This window comes from Cibotium barometz, chromosome 49 (genome assembly GCF_041138505.1).
Source record: "Cibotium barometz isolate CiBa-2024 chromosome 49, ASM4113850v1, whole genome shotgun sequence".
In the NCBI taxonomy this organism is placed as follows: Eukaryota; Viridiplantae; Streptophyta; class Polypodiopsida; order Cyatheales; family Cibotiaceae; genus Cibotium; species Cibotium barometz.
Window position 1 is genome coordinate 644,261 of NC_141094.1, and position 22,255 is coordinate 666,515.

Genomic DNA, 22,255 nt, shown 5'->3' on the forward strand with positions numbered 1-22,255 from the left:
TATGCATGAAATCCAATATGATAAAAGTAACACTTTTACAATAAAATAATCAACTTTTATGCATACCTCTATGCATGAAATTTAAATATGATAAAAGTCACACTTTTATAATAAAATAATTAACTTTTATGCATACCTCTATGCATGAAATTCAATTGTGATAAAAGTCACAATTTTATAATAAGATAATCATCTTTTAAGCATATCTCTATGCATGAAATTTAAATATGATAAAAGTCACACTTTCATAATAAAATAATCAACTTTTATGCATACCTCTATGCATGAAATTCAATTGTGATAAAAGTCACACTTTTATAATAAGATAATCATCTTTTAAGCATATCTCTATGCATGAAATTTAAATATGATAAAAGTCACACTTTTATAATAAAATAATCAACTTTTATGCATACCTCTATGCATGAAATTTAATTGTGATAAAAGTCACACTTTTATAATAAGATAATCATCTTTTAAGCATATCTCTATGCATGAAATTCAATATGATAAAAGTAGCACTTTTATAATAAAATAATCATCTTTTATGCATACCTCTATGCATGAAATTCATATATGATAAAAGTAACACTTTTATATTAAAATAATAATCTTTTATGCATACCTCTATGTATGAAATCTAATTATGATAAAAGTAACACTTTTATGTTAAAATAACAATCTTTTATGCATACCTCTATGCATGAAAATCAATTATGCATAATATAAAAATCAATTTCTCTAAGATTACAATGAATATCTTTTAATTAATCTAAGATGATAATTCCTAGAATATGGTAGGAAGTTCTCGTTTCATACTTTGAATGAAATTATTTTATGCGTAATTTTTATAAAAATTTTGCCATAGCTCCGCTGCTATGATGACTGATAAATCTCAATTTTTCTAAGGGATAAAGCTTATCCTTAAGAAAATAATTAGAATGATCCCTAATTGGATCATTAATCCATAATGAATTGAATCATCAATATTCATGAAATACATAAACTAAAAGCATAGAAAAAAGCCATTAATTTGACCTCAAACATAGATTAATCTTGGATTAAGGAAAAGCTTTATGAAAAGCTTCATTTGGATTGAGAATGGGTCATGAGTATGACTATTTCTTGAGTGAGAGAGAGAAATTACATAAAAATCATTTGAATTAAGCATAAATAGAAATTTATGTAATTCTTAACTATCATTAATCAATTAACTTCAATAGCATTCACCAAATTATGTAACTCTTCACTACCATTCATCAATTAACTTCAATAGCATTCAAAAACCATTCCAATTAAGCTTCTCAAGCTTGAGAGGGGTTGAGAAGAGAGAAGCATTGAGAAATTATAGAAAAGATCAAAATTCACCATTTACCTTACAAATTGCTTGATTCTTTGTTCACGGTAGAGGCCCCCAACCAATCAATTGGTTAAGTATGTTGATGGAGCCACTAATGGGGATTGAAGAAAGAGGGAAGCTCAAATTTCTTCAATTTCGAGAGAATTTTAGAGAATAGTAGAAATTAGCATTATTTCAGCATAACTCTAGTATAGTAAAATTCCTCTATTTTTTTCAAAGGGCTGATGTTCTATTTATAGGAGAGGGAAGCTCTAACCAAAGCTAACTGAATTCTAGAATTTTCCAAATTCAGTTTGATTGAATTTGGACTAGATTTGGACCTAGTTTGGTTACTTTTTTATTCGGTTTGGTTCCATTTTAATTTGATTTGGTTCAAGAGAGAGGAGAGATAAAAATATCACATTATTTTTTAGTTTAAAACTCATTCAAGCATGTGAAATATGCACCTCCTTTAAAGAACTCCCCTTCCTTACATATGTGTCAAAATGAAATCATTATACCCAAAATATCTCATATTTTTAATATTGCTCATAGCTTTTCTCTAATAAACCTTGTACATTTTCAACTCTTCATCTTATGTGAGCATTTACTCATTTTTGGGTATCTTCTTTTACAAATTGGATTTATCTCCTCCCTACACATGGATTGATGCTATTGGCCCATAGGAACCTTAATTGGACCATAATCCAAAAATTTCTGAAAATCTAGACCCTTAGGCTAAGGTCCTTTATACCCATTTCCAATTAATTCCAATTGCACACATTGGAAAGTTCTTTTTGAATTTCTGTTTCGGGAGAACTTATTTTAATAAGATGAGATAATTTTCTATCCAAAAATATTAAAATTTTAAATATTCTCTCTCTAGAATATTTTCTCTCTCTAGATTAAAACAGTTAGAAACAAGTCTTTTATATTTCTGAAGAGGGATTGATTACAGGGGAAGATGCTGGACATTTTGAGAGGTTGGGGAGGAATCTTACAGTAGATGAGAAGAGAGGGAGCCTAAGAGTAGTGAGAGGAGAGGGCTAGAGGTTGGAGTGAGAGGGCTAGGGAATTACGGTGAGGGGGTCACACCAACTAGGCTTAGGAACTTTAATAAAATACCACCATGGCTTTTTTAATTAAGGGCCTAGTGTGAATAGACAAAAATAAGGTCTATATTCAAGCCTTACCTTTAAATTTTAGGGTTTGAAAGAGCCTAGTGTGAATAGACAAAAATAAGGTCTATATTCAAGCCTTACCTTTAAATTTTAGGGTTTGAAAGAGGATTTTTTCTAGCACACATCAATCCAAAATCATCACAATAAGGCACCCAAAAATTATCAATCAATAATCATCACAATAGAACACCTGAACATTGGTTTTTCATGCTTGTTTTGAATTGGTGAGTGCTTATTGATCAAAATTCATAAAAATGGATGGTTTCATGGCACAAATGCATGTTTTCCATTTGGTCGGTTGCCCTTCTCTCTATCCCCTCTCTCCCTAAAGAAGGAAATTGTGCTATAGCCCCTTCTCTCTCTCTCTCTCTCTCTCTCTCTCTCTCTCTCTCTCTCTCTCTCTCTCTCACTTGCAATATCTTGAGTTCAAGACCCATCTGATAGATCAATTTGGTCTCGTGGGATTGTTTCCATGACATTTAAAACTTCTCTCTCTCTCTCTCTACCACTCTTTAGAGTATAACATTTGAGTTCAAGATTCATATGATGGATCAATTTCATCTCTTGTGATTGTTCTCATGATGTTAAAAACTTATGTCTCTCTCTCACTCCTACTTGTGCATATGCACGTAAATGACCTCTGGCTTATCCTTTTCTCTATCGCACTATTGGGTTAAGCAAGGATGTCCATTATCACCAACTCTCTTTGTGCTATGCATTGATCAATTGGAAGAAATGATACTTGAGCCTATGCAACAAGAAGGCATTGAAAAGTTTACTATTTGCAATGTGGTAATGATGCTTTTGTTGTATGCGGAGGGATGATGTAGTGCTTCTAGCACATACTTTAGAAGATGCACAAAAGCTTATGGTTGTCATTAACCTTTGCTTGCATAGAGGGCTTATTTATGAATGAATCAAAAACAACGGTTATGCTTGTGAAAACTAACCATAAGGAGAATCCATGCATTGTGTACACAATGAGACACTAGAAGTGGTTGAGAGCTTCAAGTATAGTTGGCCTTGAGTTTTCAGCCAATTACAAGTGGCATGAATCTGCTATGCGATTTGGAAGCTGGAGAGCATACTATGCATTTGAGAACATGTGTAATGTGGGTGATGTCAAATGTTGGGTTCTCAACGAGGAGTACCTTTTTGATACATTGGTGACACCAGTTCTTCTTTATGGTGTTGAAGTGTGGGTGGGAGCATCTCAAAGTCTACTTGAAAATAATTTGAAAATGTCCAAAAGTGCTTTCTTACAAAATTTCTCCAAGTAAAGGCACAAACATCGTATATGCCTTTTCTTCTTGAGTCTTGATCTCTTGTAATTGAGGTTATGGGGGCATGGAGAGGGTTGTGGAATGCATGTTAAAGATACGTAAAAGTACTCTTCCACTAGAGCCCTTTCAAAAATGGGGGCTTGATTTTATTGGCCCAATAACACCTGCAACAACAGCTAAATCACACAACAGATACATTCTTACTGCCACTGATTACTGCACAAAGTGGGTGGAAATCACACAACAGATACATTCTTACTGCCACTGATTACTGCACAAAGTGGGTGGAAATCACACAACAGATACATTCTTACTGCCACTGATTACTGCACAAAGTGGGTGGAAGCATGGGCTCTTAAGGATAATACAGCAGCAATCTCGGTCACACAATGTTTATTTAAAGATGTATTTACAAGGTTTGGCTGCCCAGTGGAATTAGTGAGTGATCGTGGTGGTCATTTTATCAACAAAATCATTCGGCGCATGACGGAATTTTACATGGTGCTGCATCACAAATCATCTCCGTATTACCTGCAAGCAAATGGTCAAGCAGAATCTTCAAATAAGCAGATATTGCACATCATCACCAAGATGGTGAGTCTGCACCAACCGAACAGACTGGGATGAGAAATAACCTGCGGCACTCTGGGCTTATCGCACCGCATTTAAAGTAGCAACAGGTTTGACACCCTTCAAGCTAGCCTTTGGGATGGCAGCTATTACCCCATTAGAGTTTATAGTGCCTAGCTTGCGGTTGGCAATTGCAGATAGGCTGCTACCGGAAGACTCTCTGACATATCGTTTGGAGGCAATTCAGGAACTAGAAGAAGACCGCATGAAGAGTTTCTATTTGGCACAGGAAGTACAACAACGCAGGAAGAAAATAGTGGATCGGTATTTGAGGAAACGCATTTTTGCGAGGGGTCATTTAGTTCTTATTTTTACGGCTCGCATGTTTAAGAAGCCGGCCAAGCTAACAGTGCGGTGGAGCGGTCCATTCTGGGTATATGCTGCTTGCGGACCAACCTCCTACTTTCTGGCGAATTTAAAGGGCGAAGTGCTGCCATCTCCGGTTAATGCGTTCCGTATGCGGCACTATCACACATAATACGTGACATGTATCTTTGGTCCCATAGGTCATATTTGACCTCCAAGGATGATAATAAAATCTCTCTCTCTCTCTCTCTCTCTCTCTCTCTCTCTCTCTCTCTCTCTCTCTCTCTCGCATAGAAGTGACCCCTTGCTGGTCTTTGTGTGTTTGCATGTGTTTATAGTCCTTACTCTCTCCCAAACTTCCATGGTTGTGATCTCTTTCTCTCTCTCACACACAAAAATGACCCCTGACTCTAGTCTTTGTGTGTGTGTTTGCACGCATTTATAGTCCTAGCTCTCTCAACCTTCCATGCTTGTGATCTCTCTATTTCTCTCTCTTTCTCTCTCTCTCTCTCTCTCTCTCACACACACACACACACACAAACATAGGGGGGAGGGGACAAGAATGTATGAGAGATGGAGAAGGGGAGAAAGAGATAAGTGGCATGAGAGATAGCGCGCGCGCACACACACACACACACACACACACACGCACGCACGCACACACAAAGAAGCAGATTGGAGGAGGGGGGAGGACAACTAAGGCGAAGACCAATTTAGGAATTTGGCACTTAATCAAGTTCCATTTTTTTCAAAGCCTCTAGAATTCTATCATTTTTTAAATAAAAGTGTATTCTCTCTCTCTCTCTCTCTCTCTCTCTCTCTCTCTCTCTCTCTCTCTCTCTCTCTCTCTCTCTCACACACACACACACACACACACATGTATACACTCTCTCATTCCCACAATTGCACACCTACACACATGCATGTATATATGCTCTCTCTCATCCCTTACACACATAATTATACACACACACTTGGATACACACACACACACATGTTTGCACACATATTCGCATGCATGCATACATACACATGATTTATCCCACTCTAGATCACAAAAGTAGTAGGCAATAAGGACAAAATCATGGCATAAATGTGCACACACAAACACCAATGGAAATAATGATGCAAATGCACACTCTCTCTCATGCATGTGCACCGTGCAATGAAGATGACAAGGATGGCAGTACACACACAAACACACTCTCTCAAGGAATTTTTAGTGCGAGAATGATGATGCCAGCACACCTGCTCCCAACAACTATGCACACGCATCCATGTATATAAATTAAAAAGCATAGTGATATATGTCATTTCATGAATGGTATGGTCGGCATACAATATCTATAGAGAAGATTTGTGACACAATTCTTGACACATGCAACAAGTGTCCAAAGCATTGGACTCACATTATTTTCATTATTTACCAGCAATAATAAGAGCAGTTTTGGAGTGCACTGACATCAGCGACAAGGTAATTCACCCCAACCTAGCTTTTTGTGAAATAACCCTAAAATGTGTAAAGTCTCAATTTTGTAATTTATCCATATCAACCTTACCTTATTACCCCACCTCTTCCTTGTATCTTCTCACCCACATGCTAATTGAAAAAAATCTTCTCACTCACACACTCATACCTATTCACCCCCCACTACCCACTTATATAAATAACCCCCCCCCCCATTTCCTTTGTAAATGGGGCCCTTTTAGGGCTCAAACAAACACCATGCTTGGGAGCTCAAAGCTAAGATAGCTTATGCTTCTCCTCTCCTTGTGGCCTCTCCTTTCCACTTAGCCTCTTGGGCCCATGCTTCTCTCCTTCTCTTAGAGATTCCCCCATGTGATGCCCCTACTCTTTTGCTGTTATCCAACACCATTGAGGCTTAAGCACTCTCTAGTTGGCATTGTAGCATGAGCTATCCTCCAAGCTCAACCATGCATCCCTTGCTTATCCTTGTGCTTTTCTTAGCTACTAGCACCCTGGAAACCTCTTGCGATAGTTCCATTGCATGCTCTTGCATCCCTCTTATTTGTCTCATGTTCTTTCCACAATGAGTATTTTGCCTAGCCATGCTAAACTCTCTCTCTCTCTCTCTCACTCACTCACTTCATGCTCCAATTCTTGAGAATTTGCAAGAGCTCATTGCACTACTTGCCTCACCTTGGAAGCCCTTATCTTCATTCTTGTATGGTGGTTTTGCTCAATGTCATGGTGGAACCATGTTTTTTTTTCTCCAATGCCTTGCACCCTTAATGCTACAAGGTGTTTTCCTTTGCTTCCATTTTTGTTTTGGCACTTCTTCCACATGGGTTTTTTTGCATAGGTAGAAATTGTTCTTATCTCCCTTGGGTGTGTTGATTATGCATGAGAGTCGTCTCAATGTGGGTGCTTGTGTGCATGCAATAAACCAAAATTTGTCATATCAAAAGTAGAAGTTAAACTTTCATGTGGTGAGGGTACCTGCAAATGTTTTCATTAGTCTCTTCATCGTCCAAAGAATCATGCAACTATGGACAACGTTGCTTGTTAAACTAGCTTAACTACTCAGTCTTGTAAAGTGAAAGTCTACAAGCCCCGGCGTCCTCAGTGGGGGCACCAATTTTATGAGGGCGGCAAATCTGATCGAGATGGCCTCAACACCCACAACCAAACTCGACGACTCATAAAAGAACCACTAGAGGGAAAGGCCTACTCTAGCAGCTAAGGAAGAGAAGGGGGCACCACCAAGTCAGGGAGCGGACTAGGATGACTTGCCCATGCTCTACCTCTCTCTAGCCACATGAATGCTACAATTGGCATCACTTTACACCTCATCAAGTCGTGAACTTCAAGGAGGTTTATCTCTCTCATTAATAAGTCAATTAGAGTGATTAAGAGCAGAAGAGGAATTCTCTCACAAAGCTCTTTAAGCTCAAGTACTCATATGCAAGCTATATGCTTATGATTATGTACTACCACTTGGTAGCTAAGTAAGATACTTGGGCTGAGCACTTTCATCTCAAGATCCTTCCCTAATCCTCTTCAAAGCTCTCCTTTTTTCCACAAGTACTCTTGGCTTGAATAGCGATTGAGGCTTTGAAGAGGACAATGTAGGGCAAGGGAGAAGCAAACCCACAAGCTTATGGGTTATGGAGATCCTAGCCTTCATGGTCCAAACGATTAATACAAAGAGTTCTATAATGCATGAATGATTGTATGAAAGCTCTTGTTCATGCACTTGCCAAAGTTTTTATAAGTGAATTCCGGCAAATTGGCAAGTGGATTCTAAAGAGTTGCTTTCCTCTTACTTGAATAAAGCTTCCATGATTGCCTTAAGAAAGGAGGCTTGTGGTTCTCTTATAATGCCTCTATGAGCACCACACTTGTTTCATTCCTCCATCTTGTCAACCTCCAATAGCACCCACACGTCCATCCTCTACCATTCCCACCTCCCACCTCCATCGTCTACCATTCCCACCTCCCGCCTCCATCGTCTACCATTCCCACTTCCATCCTCCAAGGAAAAGAGATTAAGAAAGACATGCATACACATGGAGCGATGGAGGTAGAAGAGAGAAGGAGAAGAGAGAGAGCTAGAGGGAGGTAAAGAAATTGGGAAAGTCAAGTGCTCTCTCTCTCTCTCTCTCTCTCTCTCTCTCTCTCTCTCTCTCTCCTTCACAGTATATTGGACAACTATGGATATGTTTTGTATACTTTCCATATTTGTTAATCCAGCACAGTTTTAATTCAGAGAGGAACTCTAGTATTATAAGTTTGAGGGGAATAAAGACTAAATACTATAGTTTAACCAAAGTACTATAAGTTTGAGGGGAATAAAGACTAAATCCTATAGTTTCACCAAAGTACAATTTGATAAGTGCTCAATTCTCTATAAGTGACATTAGTTTTATTTTAATTGAGAGAGGAACTCTATTATAAGTTTGAGGGGAATAAAGACTTAGAGATCCTAGCCTCCATGGTCCAAGAGATGTATTAATCTAAGCTTTCTCTTTGTAAGAGTTCAAGAGCAAGGAATTTATACAAAACCTTTCAAGGGGGGGGGGGTCGGCCTCAAGAATTCCGGCCCTCAATCTTGTTCATTTGTGTTAAGTTCATTAGTTGTATGCTTGTTTTGCATTTGCTACTTGTTAGTATGTGTGTGTGAGTAGCTAAATGAATGCATATGTGAGATAATTGAGTGAATGCATTAGCTACTAAGTTATTCCTTTCACACGCCATCATCAATAAGGGTGGAAATTGAAAGGAATGTCAATACTAAAGAGCTAGAGTAAATACTTGTTATTTGCTAATAAGAAGCTTTTAGTAAGCCTAGTTACATTGGTATCAGAGCATTGTAGGTGTTGCTTAATTGAAACTAGCATTTCTAATTAAGCTATGATCCAAGCACTCTCATAAATAGGTAGTGAACATTGTGAAGGAATCATGTCTTTCATCCCACACAATGAGTCTAGTTGGCATCAAGTAAATTTCAAAGAAGATGAAGCTTCAGCTCAAGGAACTCATGCTTTAAGGAACCTAGTTCAAAGCTTGCATGATGCACAATATAATCCTTTCTTTAGGCCCACAGTTCAAGCCTTAGTGTTTGCGCATGGCATGGTCCTTACAACAAGGTCTCCTCCAAGAGAAGCCAATTCTCTACAAGGGAGTGAGCATGTAAGAATGCCCATGGAAAGGGAGGGGCAATCTCCATCAAGTGCTCCTCAAGAACGATGTAGGTGTCAAAGATCTTCTTCAAGTGATGGGTCTTCCTCATTCAAAAGTGGAAGAAGCAAAAGAAGCCGCTTTCATCAAAGAAGGAGGTCTCCTTCACCTTCATCAAAGAAGGAGGTCTCCTTCACCTTCATCAAAGAAGGAGGTCTCCTTCACCTTCATCAAGCCCTTCACTCTCAAAAGATGATGAAGAAATCTCTCTTCAAGAATGGTCAAGCGCATGCACTCGCATACCAAAAAGGTGCAAAAGGACTCATTATGCTGAAAAGAGAGCTCGCAAGCTTCAAACGTGGTGGAAATAATGTGACTTTTGTCATATTTTATGGTACATATGGCAACACGGATAAAGTCCTCAACTTTATCCAACAATTTGATACGGCTTTTGGTGAGTGGAGAGCACTTCACCAAACAGTCCAAGCTTCATCATGTGGCCATGTACATGCAAAGATCCACTCGCCAATGGTGGGCGAGTCTTCGAGCTCAAGGTTTGCGGCCCAAAACTTGGCGGGAATGTAGAAATGCTCTCATAAAGCAATTTCTAAGCGACCAAGCTCAAGATGATGTGCTAACATCATGGCATGCTCTTAAGCTCGAAAGGGGAGAGAGTATGAAGCACTACATAGACAAGTTTTGGGATCTACATCTTAAAGCTATTATCTTTAAAAAGATCAACTTTTTGGAGCAAAAGCAGCAATTTCTGGCTAGACTCCATGAAGATGTGCGTGGATACGTTCATGCACAAAAGATGTGCGTGGATACGTTCATGCACAAAAGCCTGCAACTATTTCCGAAGTCATCCATCACTCATTGGTGGGTCGAAAATTCTTCCCTTTCAACAAGAATGACTATTAAGTTATATGAGAAAGGTGAAAAGACTATCCACAATGAGCGGCCTTCTCAAGACTTCAAAAGTCAAATGAAGAAGAAGGAGAAAGGGGTGTACAAGGGACAGAACAAGCTCTCACCAAGGAGCTTGAAAGGTACAAGAAGGAGAACCGATGCTTCAAATGTGGGGAACAAGGGCACTCCTACCACACTTCCCCCACAAAAGCCATCAAGAAGGGTCCTCCTCAAGCCACACAAGTAAGTTTCCCATCTAATACGCAAAAAGATGCTAATCAATTATGCTATGCGTGGGGAAAAGTTAAGGATCAAGATGCTTTTATATTATTCGATCCTGGCTCATCCCATAATTTGATTTCAGTTGAGTTAGCCCAAAAGTTGGGCATCAAGACTGAAGAGATGGGACCTGCACTTGATGTTGACGGAGCCTTTAAAGGGCTACAAGTCCCTGTCACACCGTTGATTGGGACGCTCAAGATACGTGTTCAAGGATATGCTGATCAAGAGGAGTTTTATATCTCTCCTTTGTTGCATGAAGATGTCATTTTGGGGGTGCCATGGCTCCATCACATGGCCATCCATCTCACCTATCCTAATAGGGATATCCCTTTTAATCATCACATAAGGGTAAAGTTGTTAGTATTAGAACTGAGAAAAAGGGAAGCACTATACCTCTTGTATCTAGTGATGCCATACAAAAGTCAATAAAATCTTCTCTTTTTGTGTACATGATTTTTGTTAAAGACTCTCATGACAAAATTTCTCAAGAAGCTAATACTAATATGAGTTCCAATGAGGAAATGCACTATATGTCTTTTCTTCAAGCATATAGTGATTGTTTTTCAGATTCTATCCCTAGTGAGTTACCTCCTTCAAGAGGAGAGGATGACCATAGGATTGAGCTCGTGCCAGGTAGTGCACCTCCTAATAGGCCTCCATATCATGTTTCTCATGCTCAACAAGAAGAGATACTCTCTCAAGTCAATGAGCTTCTCGAGAAGGGGATGGTACGACCTAGTTCGTCTCCCTTTTGTTCACCTATGTTATTAGTGCAAAAGAAAGATGGGTCCTATTGCATGTGTGTGGACTACCGTGCACTAAATAAGAACACAATTAAAATCAATTCCCAGTCCCTCGCATAGAGGACATCTTTGATAAGCTACAAGGTTCATCTTACTTTAGTAGGATAGATCTTAAAAGTGGCTATAATCAAATCAGGATCGTACCTCATGACATCCACAAGACTGCTTTTCATACGCAGATTGGTTTGTATGAGTATATAATGATGCCCTTTGGTCTTACAAATGCTCTAGCAACCTTTAATAGGTTAATGGAAAGATTGTTTAGGAAACATAGGGCATACACTGGGGTGTTCTTCGATGATATAATTATTTATTCAAAGACAATGGAAGAACAGAAATCACTTAAGGGCAATTGTTGAAGAATTGCATGCTAATAAGCTTGTTAATGGGAAGAAGAGTGAGTTCTTCCTTCAAGAGATTAAATATCTTGGCCACATTATCTCTAAGGAGGGTATCCAAATGGATCCCGAGAAGCTTAAGGTAGTAAATGACTGGCCACAACCAAAGAATCTCCATGAGGTGAGAAGCTTTATTGGCATGTGTTCCTATTATAGAAACTTTATATCAAAGTTCTGTATAATAGTGGGTCCACTCCATGATTTGACAAAGAAAAAGATTAAATTTCAGTGGACCACAAAAGAAGACAATGCCTTCAAAAAGCTCAAGGAAAGGCTTATGAGACGAAACCACTCTTGATACTCCCCGATTTTGATAAGCCTTTTGAAGTTCATTGTGATGCTTGTGGTGATAGTATTGGGGCTGTTCTTTCCCAAGGAGGACACCCCCTTGCTTATGAAAGTAGAAGGTTGAATCCACAAGAACAAGTACTAGGAATCTATGAGAAAGAACTGCTTATAATTATCCAAGTTCTAGATTCTTTGAAGCATTACTTGTTAGAAACTGCTTGTAAGTATTTCAATGGACTTTGTCTTTGTATTACCAAAGTCCATACATGGAAATATGGGCATATGGATAGTGGTAGACCGATTTAGTAAATAGCCTCGTTAAAAGTTCTATTAGGTCACACCACATGGCTACCATATTCATATCCCAAATTTTCAAGTACCATGGAATGCCAAGTTCAATAGTCTCCGATAGAGACCCAAGAATGACAAGTCTCTTTTGGACAGGACTATTTGAAAATTTGGGCACCAAGCTCAATTTCTCTTCAGCCTATCACCCTCAAATGAATGGGCAATCAGAAATTGTGAACTCTATCATTCTTGATCTTCTCAAAAGCTATGTTGGAGAGAGAGAGATCAAAGCAAACTATGGGAGAAATACTTGCCCCTAGTAGAATTTGCATACAATAACACGGTGCATTTTTCTAACAGCAGGGAAGGCTCCATTTGAGATTGTGGAAGGTCGTCCAAAGCTTCCACCAATCTTAAGAATGCATTCAAGTATATTCGCAGGCTGATGAATATGTGCATGACATCAAGATAGCTTTTCAAAAGATAAAAGAAGTTATTCAAGTGTCACAAGAAAAGCAAAAACGAGTTGCGGATAAGCATTGAAAGCCTTTAGAGCTAAAAGAGGATGAATGGGTTTTGCTTAAGTTCCCCAAGGTCCGTTTATGTCAAAAGATAGGCAAGGATTTGCAAGGAAGACCCACAAGTCATCAAAAGATATATCCTCAATGCTTGGGAGGATAAGGCCTAGTTGCAATGAGTGAATTTCAATAGGAAATTACTCAAACCAAGTTGGCACAGTCTAACAAAATAGAGTACTCCCAAAACTTACCACAATCAATCTCCCAAATCAATCTCCCAACTAGCCCCCATATTGGAAGAATTACCAAAAGCCCAAGATCAAGATGAACTTGAACTCACAAAGCCTCGACTTCAAGAGTTAGAATATTGGAAGAAGGAGGTTCTAAACACCAGAGAGGAAAACAAGAAATTGAAAGAAACCATTACAAACCAAGTACCCACTCAAGAATATACCAATATACTTAGAACCCTATAAGAGGAAAAATCTAAAAATGGAAAGACAGCAAGAGAAGCACAAAAGTAAAAAGAGTAACTAGAGATGTATGAAAGGGAATACCAGCAAGAATACATATGGGATGTGGAGATAGCCTTGAGATCAATAGCTAGATTTCAACTTGAAGTTGTCCACCTTCCCACCAACTATGTTAGATCTGGCCCTAGAAAATGAAAAGGAGCACTAACAAAGTTAAAAGAAGCAATTGCTTGGGAACTGCAACAAGAGGGGTGAGAAGGAGTTAAACGTACATTCAAAATACTAAAAGAGAATATAGCACTCTGGACCATGGATAAGGAGTTGAAAACAAAGCTAAGTGTAGCCATCACCAAGGTTGAGATAGTCTAGGACTTTGACAATGACTATCATCAAATCTCTATAAGACAAGAGAGAAAAACAAGGGGTGAGCAGATAGTCAAAAACCACAAACTCTCTAATGAGCTCCAAAGTATTGTAAAGCAATCAAGGGACTGAGATTTATTGAACAACCACTCATGTACCTAATGGGGGACTAGTCAGGCTCAATAGGCCATTACCTCTTGTATACAAGGAAGGACTAGAGCTCATGTAAAAGACCTAGGAGAAGCCCTTACCAATGCAAAATCCATATGTAGAGAAGTTACATGCAAAACCCTTATGCAGAGAAGTTGCATGCCTTGTCACCAAATGGTACCCACCAAACACAAGGCTACCGGAGGTAAACACATAGACTCTAACGAAGCCCCTGAGTCAAGATTTCAAGCAAAGATTTTCATAGGATTATCAAGAGAAACATCCAAAAGCCACGTCTTGTGAGCCCTAGCAAAGAAAGAAAAATGTACGTATGAGAAGATAAAAGATAACGATCTACCTGACACCACAAAAAGGCAGCTTCATTTGATTCAGGTTCCCAACCAGGCATGCCAGGTGTTGACTCAAGTGTTGACTCCCAATGGCACATCTTGTGAATGACTCCATGGAAGGTAAAGGAGGTACCTTTACTTGTCATTGTCACCGTGGAAGGTAGGAGAGGTGCAGTAATTCATAGAAGGGACAAGCAAGGCTGGCATGCTGAGCAATGGATATAAAAGAAGGACCTTGCAAGAAGAAAGGTTTGCTACTATTTTGAGTGAGATTTTTATATTGTAAGTTGTAACCTTCAAAATGAGTAAATATGAGAAATTGGCAAGCTATATTTGTGTGCTATTGTCTGTATGTTCTTGTTGTGTATCTAACCATGAGGCAATCTCATTCTAGGAGATGCTCATGCTAACTTGTTTTTAAGAGAGGAAGTGAGCAAGGATAGAGTGAGAACGGGAAAGAGAGAGAGAGTGCACTAGGACACACACATTGGTGGAGAGCCTTGTGCATTGCCTCTCTTGGAAGAGTCTTCTTCTTGATAGTGGGCAACAACCCTTATTATTGTATTCAAGCTATCGAAGAAATAGCTTTAGAAAAGTCAAAACCTTCAACATGTACAAATCCTTGGGCAACCAACCTATCCTTGTACTTTTCTAAAGAGTCATAACCTTTATAGTTACCTTATGTTTGGTGGTTGGTCTACAAGCTCCCATAGGTATCATTCTTCATGACACTCACATACTCAGACTATATAGCCACTCTCCACTTTGGATCTGCAAGTGCTTCTAAAAACAAAGTGGTCCCTCATGTAAAGAACCCATAAGCTCAACCATCAAGGCCATATTGACTATGTATTATGATGACCTTCATTGTTCCCCTATCTCTTGTGTTGTATGAGGTCCATATGCTGAAGATTCTAGAGCCTCAAATTGGGAATTTTGCTCATCAAAGAGTTGTCAAGCCCACTTTGGAAGTGGCTTTTCTTATGGTACTTAAGCAAGTTGGTGGAGTTGTGGGAAAGGTAATCTCACCATCTTCTTCTAACACCTCCTCCTCCTTCATTGTTTCCTTACTTGGGTGAGACACATGGTGGATTATTTTTTCATTTGATGGATGAAGTAAAAGTAGAGCTCTCCCTACAAAGTGTGCATATTCTAAATATATCACATCTTGGCTGACAATCACTTTCTTAGCCTCTCACTCTTGCATTGGATTTTTGGCTCTATCCGGGAAAGATGTACTTTTTTATTTTGGCTTGAAGCTTGGTTCTTGCAACATCTAGAATATGAACAAACCACTCACATCCAAATATACTAAAATGAGCAATGGATGGCTTTTTATTAGAGTAAGCATGTTGATAATCATAATCTAAGGATTAAGATAATCACAACGTAAGGATTGAGATTCCTTAACCATGGTTTGTATACATTAAGGCATGCCAGGCCAAGCAAAAATAAAGATAAGAAAACAAGTTATACAAAAGTATTGGAGCAAGGTGTCGTACCCTCCAACATTTTGGTGTAAGATATATGTGGGATATAAACTACAAGGCTAAGTGATTCTACCCAAAAAAAAGAGTTTGGAAGCTTTTTCCCATATAGCATGGACCTTTCCATCCCATGATTGTGTGATTGTGGCATTCAACAACATCATTTTCTTGTGTCACATGTGTAAAATTGTGAGCTAGTTTTTTAGGCGGCCATGCTCCTTGTAGTAGTTGTTGAATTCATTTGAGGTGAATTCCCTTCCTTGTTTTGTATGATTTTTATTCAACATACCATTTTATCTTGATTTCAACTAGCTTATGCCAACCTTTGAATTTCCCAAAGCATTTAGCGTGCCTTTTCTGTAGCCACATTCTCCTTTACATCAACCCCAATATCATTCTTCAAATCAATATACCAACTTGACATTTCATCAAAAACAACATTCCTACTCACGCTCACTTGATGCATGATAGGGTTGTAACATTTGTACCCTTTTTGCTTAAGGGAATAGCCAATGAATACATACTTTTCTACCTTTGGATCAAGCTTTGTTTGTAGCTTATTTGGCACATGCACATAAGCAATGCAACCAAACACTTTCAAGTGTGACAAATCATATTTTCTACTAGAAAAGTTTTCCTCAAGTGTCACATCATGTACTTCAGCAGTAGCAGTAGAAGTCCTATTTCATAATGTACACAAATATAGAAACAACTTCAACTCAATAACAATGGGCATGCCCTTTTCAACCATCCATGCTCTTGCAACTTTTGTAATGTGCCTTCCACTCAACAACACCATTTTATTGTGGAGTGTACCTACATGAAAATTACCTTCGAACTCCATGCTTTTTTAGGAAATTACTGAACTCATTGGAGAAGTATTCTCCCCCTCCATCTAACCCTAGGCACTATACATACTTTCCTATTTATTTTTCAACCATAGCTTTGAAATTTTGAAAGTGAGAAAACACCTCAGTCTTCTCCTTAATGAATTACACCCACACCTTGTAAGTGTGATTATCAGCAGTGAAGGTAACATAAAACTTGTATCCACCCATAGATGCAGTCTTTGTTAGACCCCATATATCCGAGTGTTCCAATTCTAAGACATTACTACTTACATGCTTATCATGTGAAAAAGCACCTTTTTCTTACTTTCCAAATTGGCATGCTTCACAAACTTTCTACGTATCACCAACTTTAAACATTGGTATACTTGTTACAAGCTCTTGTCTTTGCATTGTTTTTAGCCTTTGCTTATTTAAATGACCAATTTGCTTATGCCATATTTCGACATCTGCAACAACTCTTGAACCTTGTCTCGGACACATCTACATCAAGAGTAAACATTCTTCCCACTTTTTTCCCTATACAATCAACTTTCCATTCTTCTTGAACTCTTCTACATACAATCCATCTAAATTGAACCTGACCTACAAACCTTACTTGACCATTTGTCCAATAGAAACCAAGTTCTTCATAATGTTGGGAACATAAAGTACATTAGCCAAGTACTTCACATTTCCATCTTATAATAACAATGCCACATTTCCTATATGTGCAATAGGGTGTGTAGTAGCATCCCCAATCTCCACATAACCAAGTTTTTGTAAATTTTGCAATTCTTTAAACCATTCCTCATAGCTGGTCATATATGATTTGAAGCACTTAAATCCACATCCTTTACCTCTTCTTGTGTTCATATAGAAGACCTACTCAAAATTGAAGTACCTGCGCCACATCCTCCACCTCCACATCTGTTCGCGTAGAAGACCTACTCAAAACTATTTCTACACTATGAAGATTACTATTCAATAAGAGTCCTTTCTTGAAGAACTAGTAAGGGCATCAAATCTGCAAAATTGAAAATATTTTTTCGTGTTTGAATCAAGGCCTTGAAGTGCTAATACTCTTTCCCCAAGCCATGCAAGCATACCTCAAGCTTGTCAACCATAACACCAATAGATGCCAAGGATTCATAGATTTCTTTGACTTTCAATATGTAATCATTGAGTGACATGTCTAATTCCTTGATTCCATTCAAGTCATCCTCTAGCTACATTTTTCTTACTCTGATATATGAGTTATATCAACTCCTACTAGTGTATCTCAAGTGTCCTTTGGTGAACTAACATCTTGAATATGCCCAATCATGATGTCATGTATACTAACAAACAACCAATACATCATCTTCCTTGCTGCTTGATTCCAATCCCTAAATGCCTTTACCTATGTGCCACAATAGGATTGCCTCCACCAGATGGTAGAGTTAGATCAAATGCAATTCTAATAATTGGTTTTGTTGATCTGCATGGTACATAGCTAGATCGATGCATTCTAGCTCTACTACATGGTAGAGCTAGACTTCAAATGCAATTCTAGCTCCACCACATGGTAGAGCTAGACCTCAAAGCATTCTAGCTCTACAATGTGGCCTAGGTTGGATATAGCTCTTCCACGTGGTAGAGCTAGATCAAATGCAATTCTAGACCTCAAAGCATTCTAGCTCTACAATGTGGCCTAGGTTGGATATAGCTCTACAATGTGGCCTAGGTTGGATATAGCTGTACCACGTGGTAGAGCTAGATCAAATGCAATTCTAGATCCTTGATTCTTGTCATGTGAAGTAGGACTCTTCTTGGAGTAATTGATTTTGGTAATCCGCATGGTACACAGCTAGATCGATGCATGGTAGAGCTTGATCTCAAATGCAATTCTAGCTCCACCACATGGTAGAGCTAGACCTCAAAGCATTCTAGCTCTACGATGTGGTCTAGATTGGATACAGCTCTACCACGTGGTAGAGCTAGATCAAATGCAATTCTAGCTCCTTGTTTCTTGTCATGTGAAGTAGATCTCTTCTTGAAGTAATTGATTTTGTTGATCTGCATGGTACACAACTAGATCGATGCATTCTAGCTCCACCACATGGTAGAGCTAGATCGAATGCAATTGTAGCTCCTTGGTTCTCATCATGTGAAGTAGGTCTCTTCTTAGAGTAATTGGTTTTGTTGATCTGCATGGTACATAGCTAGATCGATGAATTCTAGCTCCAGCACATGGTAGAGGTAGACCTGAAATGCAATTCTAGCTCCACCACATGGTAGAGCTAGACCTCAAAGCATTCTATCTCTACGATGTGGTCTAGGTAGAATACAGCTCTACCACGTGGTAGAGTTAAATTAAATGTAATTCTAGCTCCTTGGTTCTTGTCATGTGAAGTAGGTCTCTTCTTGGAGTAATTGGTTTTGTTGATCTGCATGGTACACAGCTAGATCGATGAATTCTAGCACCACATGGTAGAGCTAGATCAAATGCAATTCTAATAATTGGTTTTGTTGATCTGTATGGTACACAGCTAGATCGATGCATTCTAGCTCTACGATGCATTCTAGCTCCACATGGTAGAGCTAGACCTCAAATATGCAATTCTAGCTCCACCGCATGGTAGAGCTAGACCTCAAAGCATTCTAGCTCTACGTGAAGTAGGTCTCTTCTTGGAGTAATTGGTTTTGTTGATGTGTATGGTACAGAGCTAGATCGATGCATTCTTGCTCTACCACATGGTAGAGCTTGACCTCAATGCATTCTAGCTCTATGATGTGGTCTAGGTAGAATACAGCTTTACCACGTGGTAGAGGTAGATCAAATGCAATTCTAGCTCCTTGGTTCTTGTCATGTGAAGTAGGTCTCTTCTTAGAGTAATTTGTTTTGTTGATGTGTATGGTACACAGCTAGATCGATGCATTCTTGCTCTACCACATGGTAGAGCTAGACCTCAAAGCTTTCTACCTCTACGATTCTAGCTCCACCACATGGTAGAGCTAGACCTCTACCTCTACGATTCTAGCTCCACCACACATGGTAGAGCTAGACCTCAAAGCATTTTATCTCTACAATGTGGTTTAGGTAGAATACAGCTCTACCACAGTTACATTCAACCTCAGCCGGTTACATTCATTGAAGTCTACCACAGTTACATTCAACCTCAGCCGGTTACATTCATTGAAGTCTACCTCTACCACATGGTAGAGCTAAAAGAATGCATTCTAGCTCCACCACATGGTAGAGCTAGATTTTAAAGCATTCTGGTCAATACATTTATTAATCTTGCTCTGCCACTTGGTAGAGATAATATCCATTGAAAAACCAGCACTAGAATACTTTGATGTCCAGCTAGAATGCATTTATCTAGCTCTACCATGTGGTAGAGCAAGACTAATAAATGTATTGAGAGCTTCAAGATGGAAATACTCTTCATCTCCTCCACAATGTTTTCATGGATACATATTGTGATTTTTGAATATGATATTTTAAGTTTTTTTTTAAAGTGTACAATAACTATAATTAACAATTGTGGTTTTTGTTGCAGGTGAAAGATGTCTCAGAAAAGAAAAGTGGTGGAAGTTTCGATCAGTGCTAACTTTGCCTCTGATCAACAACGACAGTGGTACTTAGATATTTGGGGTCTTCAGGGTACACAATTCAACAAAATTTATCTATTTGTTGCTAGTGATGTGGGCGTGGATACTTTTGAGGATCTAGGACCAATGACTCTATCTTATATTTCTGTAGTTGATTCTCATCTCGATATTGAATGCATAAATATTGGGGTACCTGGGATCCATGAGTACTAGATCCCAAGGCATTTAGTATTGAATGAATGGTAAGAGATAAACAAGATACTATGTTCTCTCGAGGGTGGAAGTTAGATTGTGCAAGTCAAGAAATAACTCTTGAAGAGTTGCGAGCTTCCATTGCTTATTGTGTGAAAGGCAAATAGAAAAAAGAGAAAATGCCCTCTAAAAATCCAGTTCAAAAAAAGGCAAAAAGCAGTACAGGTATTATGGATGTAGATGAAGCAGTTCTTAAATCTATAGTAGAGAAAACAAGCTTGGAAAATTCAGGGTTCTTATGGACTGTAGAATGGCCAAGTGGTGGATCTAAAAATCCTCTTCAATTGTAAAATGTACAAGTGGTGGATCTAAAAAATCTTGAAACCTCTTGTGGTAGAGCTAGATCAGAATTCTAGCTGTATCTTGTGGCATATAGCTCAGATGGTAAAGCTAGATTCTATGTCTAGACCTACCATGTAGTTGAGCTAGTATCATTGAAGTCGTGCTCTATAATTTTATGGAGCTAGCTAGCTCTATCACATGTGGTGGAGCTAGTATCAAATGAAGTATAGCTATACAACATGGTGGGGTTAAAATTATCCTCAGTCTTTTTGGGGTCTTTATTTTTTGTACAAAAACAAGATTACATTGATACTCAATGATAGTTACTACAATGTGTTTAACAATCAAGAGGATAATCTACGCGTGCGTTCTTGTGAGTATACAAAATGAACATGCCTAAAAAGAAGCTCAAAACCTTATGCAGCCAATACACCCCCATGACCTATCACATTTTGTTACTCCCTTTTGTAATTGAATGTAAATGGTTTTGTCATATTTGGCCATATTATAATGTAATTAAACTTGATAAATTGAAACAATTGCCTAAAATTGGCCATTTAAATATCATATCCCTTTCTCAACTCCTTTCTATTTCTAAGATCAAGTTAGGTCCAATCTAGCATCACTTGATAAAGCAAACCATTTTTAAATTTTTTATAGGTTGAAAAAGGTAGATTCTAGACTAAATGCATTAAATTTTTCAATGTGGGAATGGGATTTTTCCCACTTTACCTAATACGGTCTTATCTCCTTCCTGTACAAGGAGAATGGTGGCAATGTTTGCTTCGTCGATGTGATTTCTTGCTTTCTCTTTTTGTAGGCCGTAGACCTTGAGCTTACTTGTGAAGCAGGGTCCATCCTGTCAAAACAAGTATGTAAATCCTTGACGTTAGTCTTTGTTCTTCAAACATCCCTGTCTCGAAGGTTAGTCTTTACACATGTGCATGTTAGCAAGTTAGTGAAGCCAAATTTGATCCTTCTTTGATTCCTGTGGTTGCACATAGCTACCATGTATCTTGCACATAGCTACCCTGTATCTTGCACATAGCTACCCTGTATCTTGCTTTCACTAACTTGGTCCATCTTGACTCTAGCTCTAGCATGCTTTTGTTATCCGTTTATGGTGCTCCCTTTCTGACCCCGACAAGCTGCTTTGGAAATAGCGTCGACGACACCAAATTTGATAATTCTACCCCCAAATCTTCTTCAATTTTGCAAGTAAGGATAGAATTGAGCTCCCCTAAGCCTGTTGATGCCTGAGATGACCCCAAATCTAGCAGAATCACACAGGGTGAGACTGGCATGACTGTGCTCAGAATTGCAAATTTTTTGCATCATCTCTTTTGCTATGTTATGTAGAGGCTCTAACTCAATTTTTGTCAAATTTGAACATCCCTAACCCTTCCAAACATCAACTTTGCTTCTGTGAGCGTCTTAGCAGTTTTTGTCAGATCTAGGTCCAAACTGAGGTGGCAACTTGGAAATTTTTGCATGATTAGTTCCACCCATGTTAGGCCTAACCCCCTATGTGGTTGGATGTGAGTTTGCATTTCTCTATCTCACTAGATCTGCATTTGTGTGCTACGAAGTGTGTGCTACGGAGTGTG

General features: G+C 38.6%; 1 protein-coding gene across 1 annotated transcript; it reads left to right on the forward strand.

The window, feature by feature from the left end:
* Positions 1–4,512: 4,512 nt before the first annotated feature.
* Positions 4,513–4,911, forward strand: LOC147610170 (uncharacterized). Its single transcript, XM_086786231.1, has one exon. It carries the CDS (start codon positions 4,513–4,515, stop codon positions 4,909–4,911), a length of 399 nt encoding a protein of 132 aa, XP_086642357.1.
* The last annotated feature ends 17,344 nt before the right edge of the window (positions 4,912–22,255 follow it).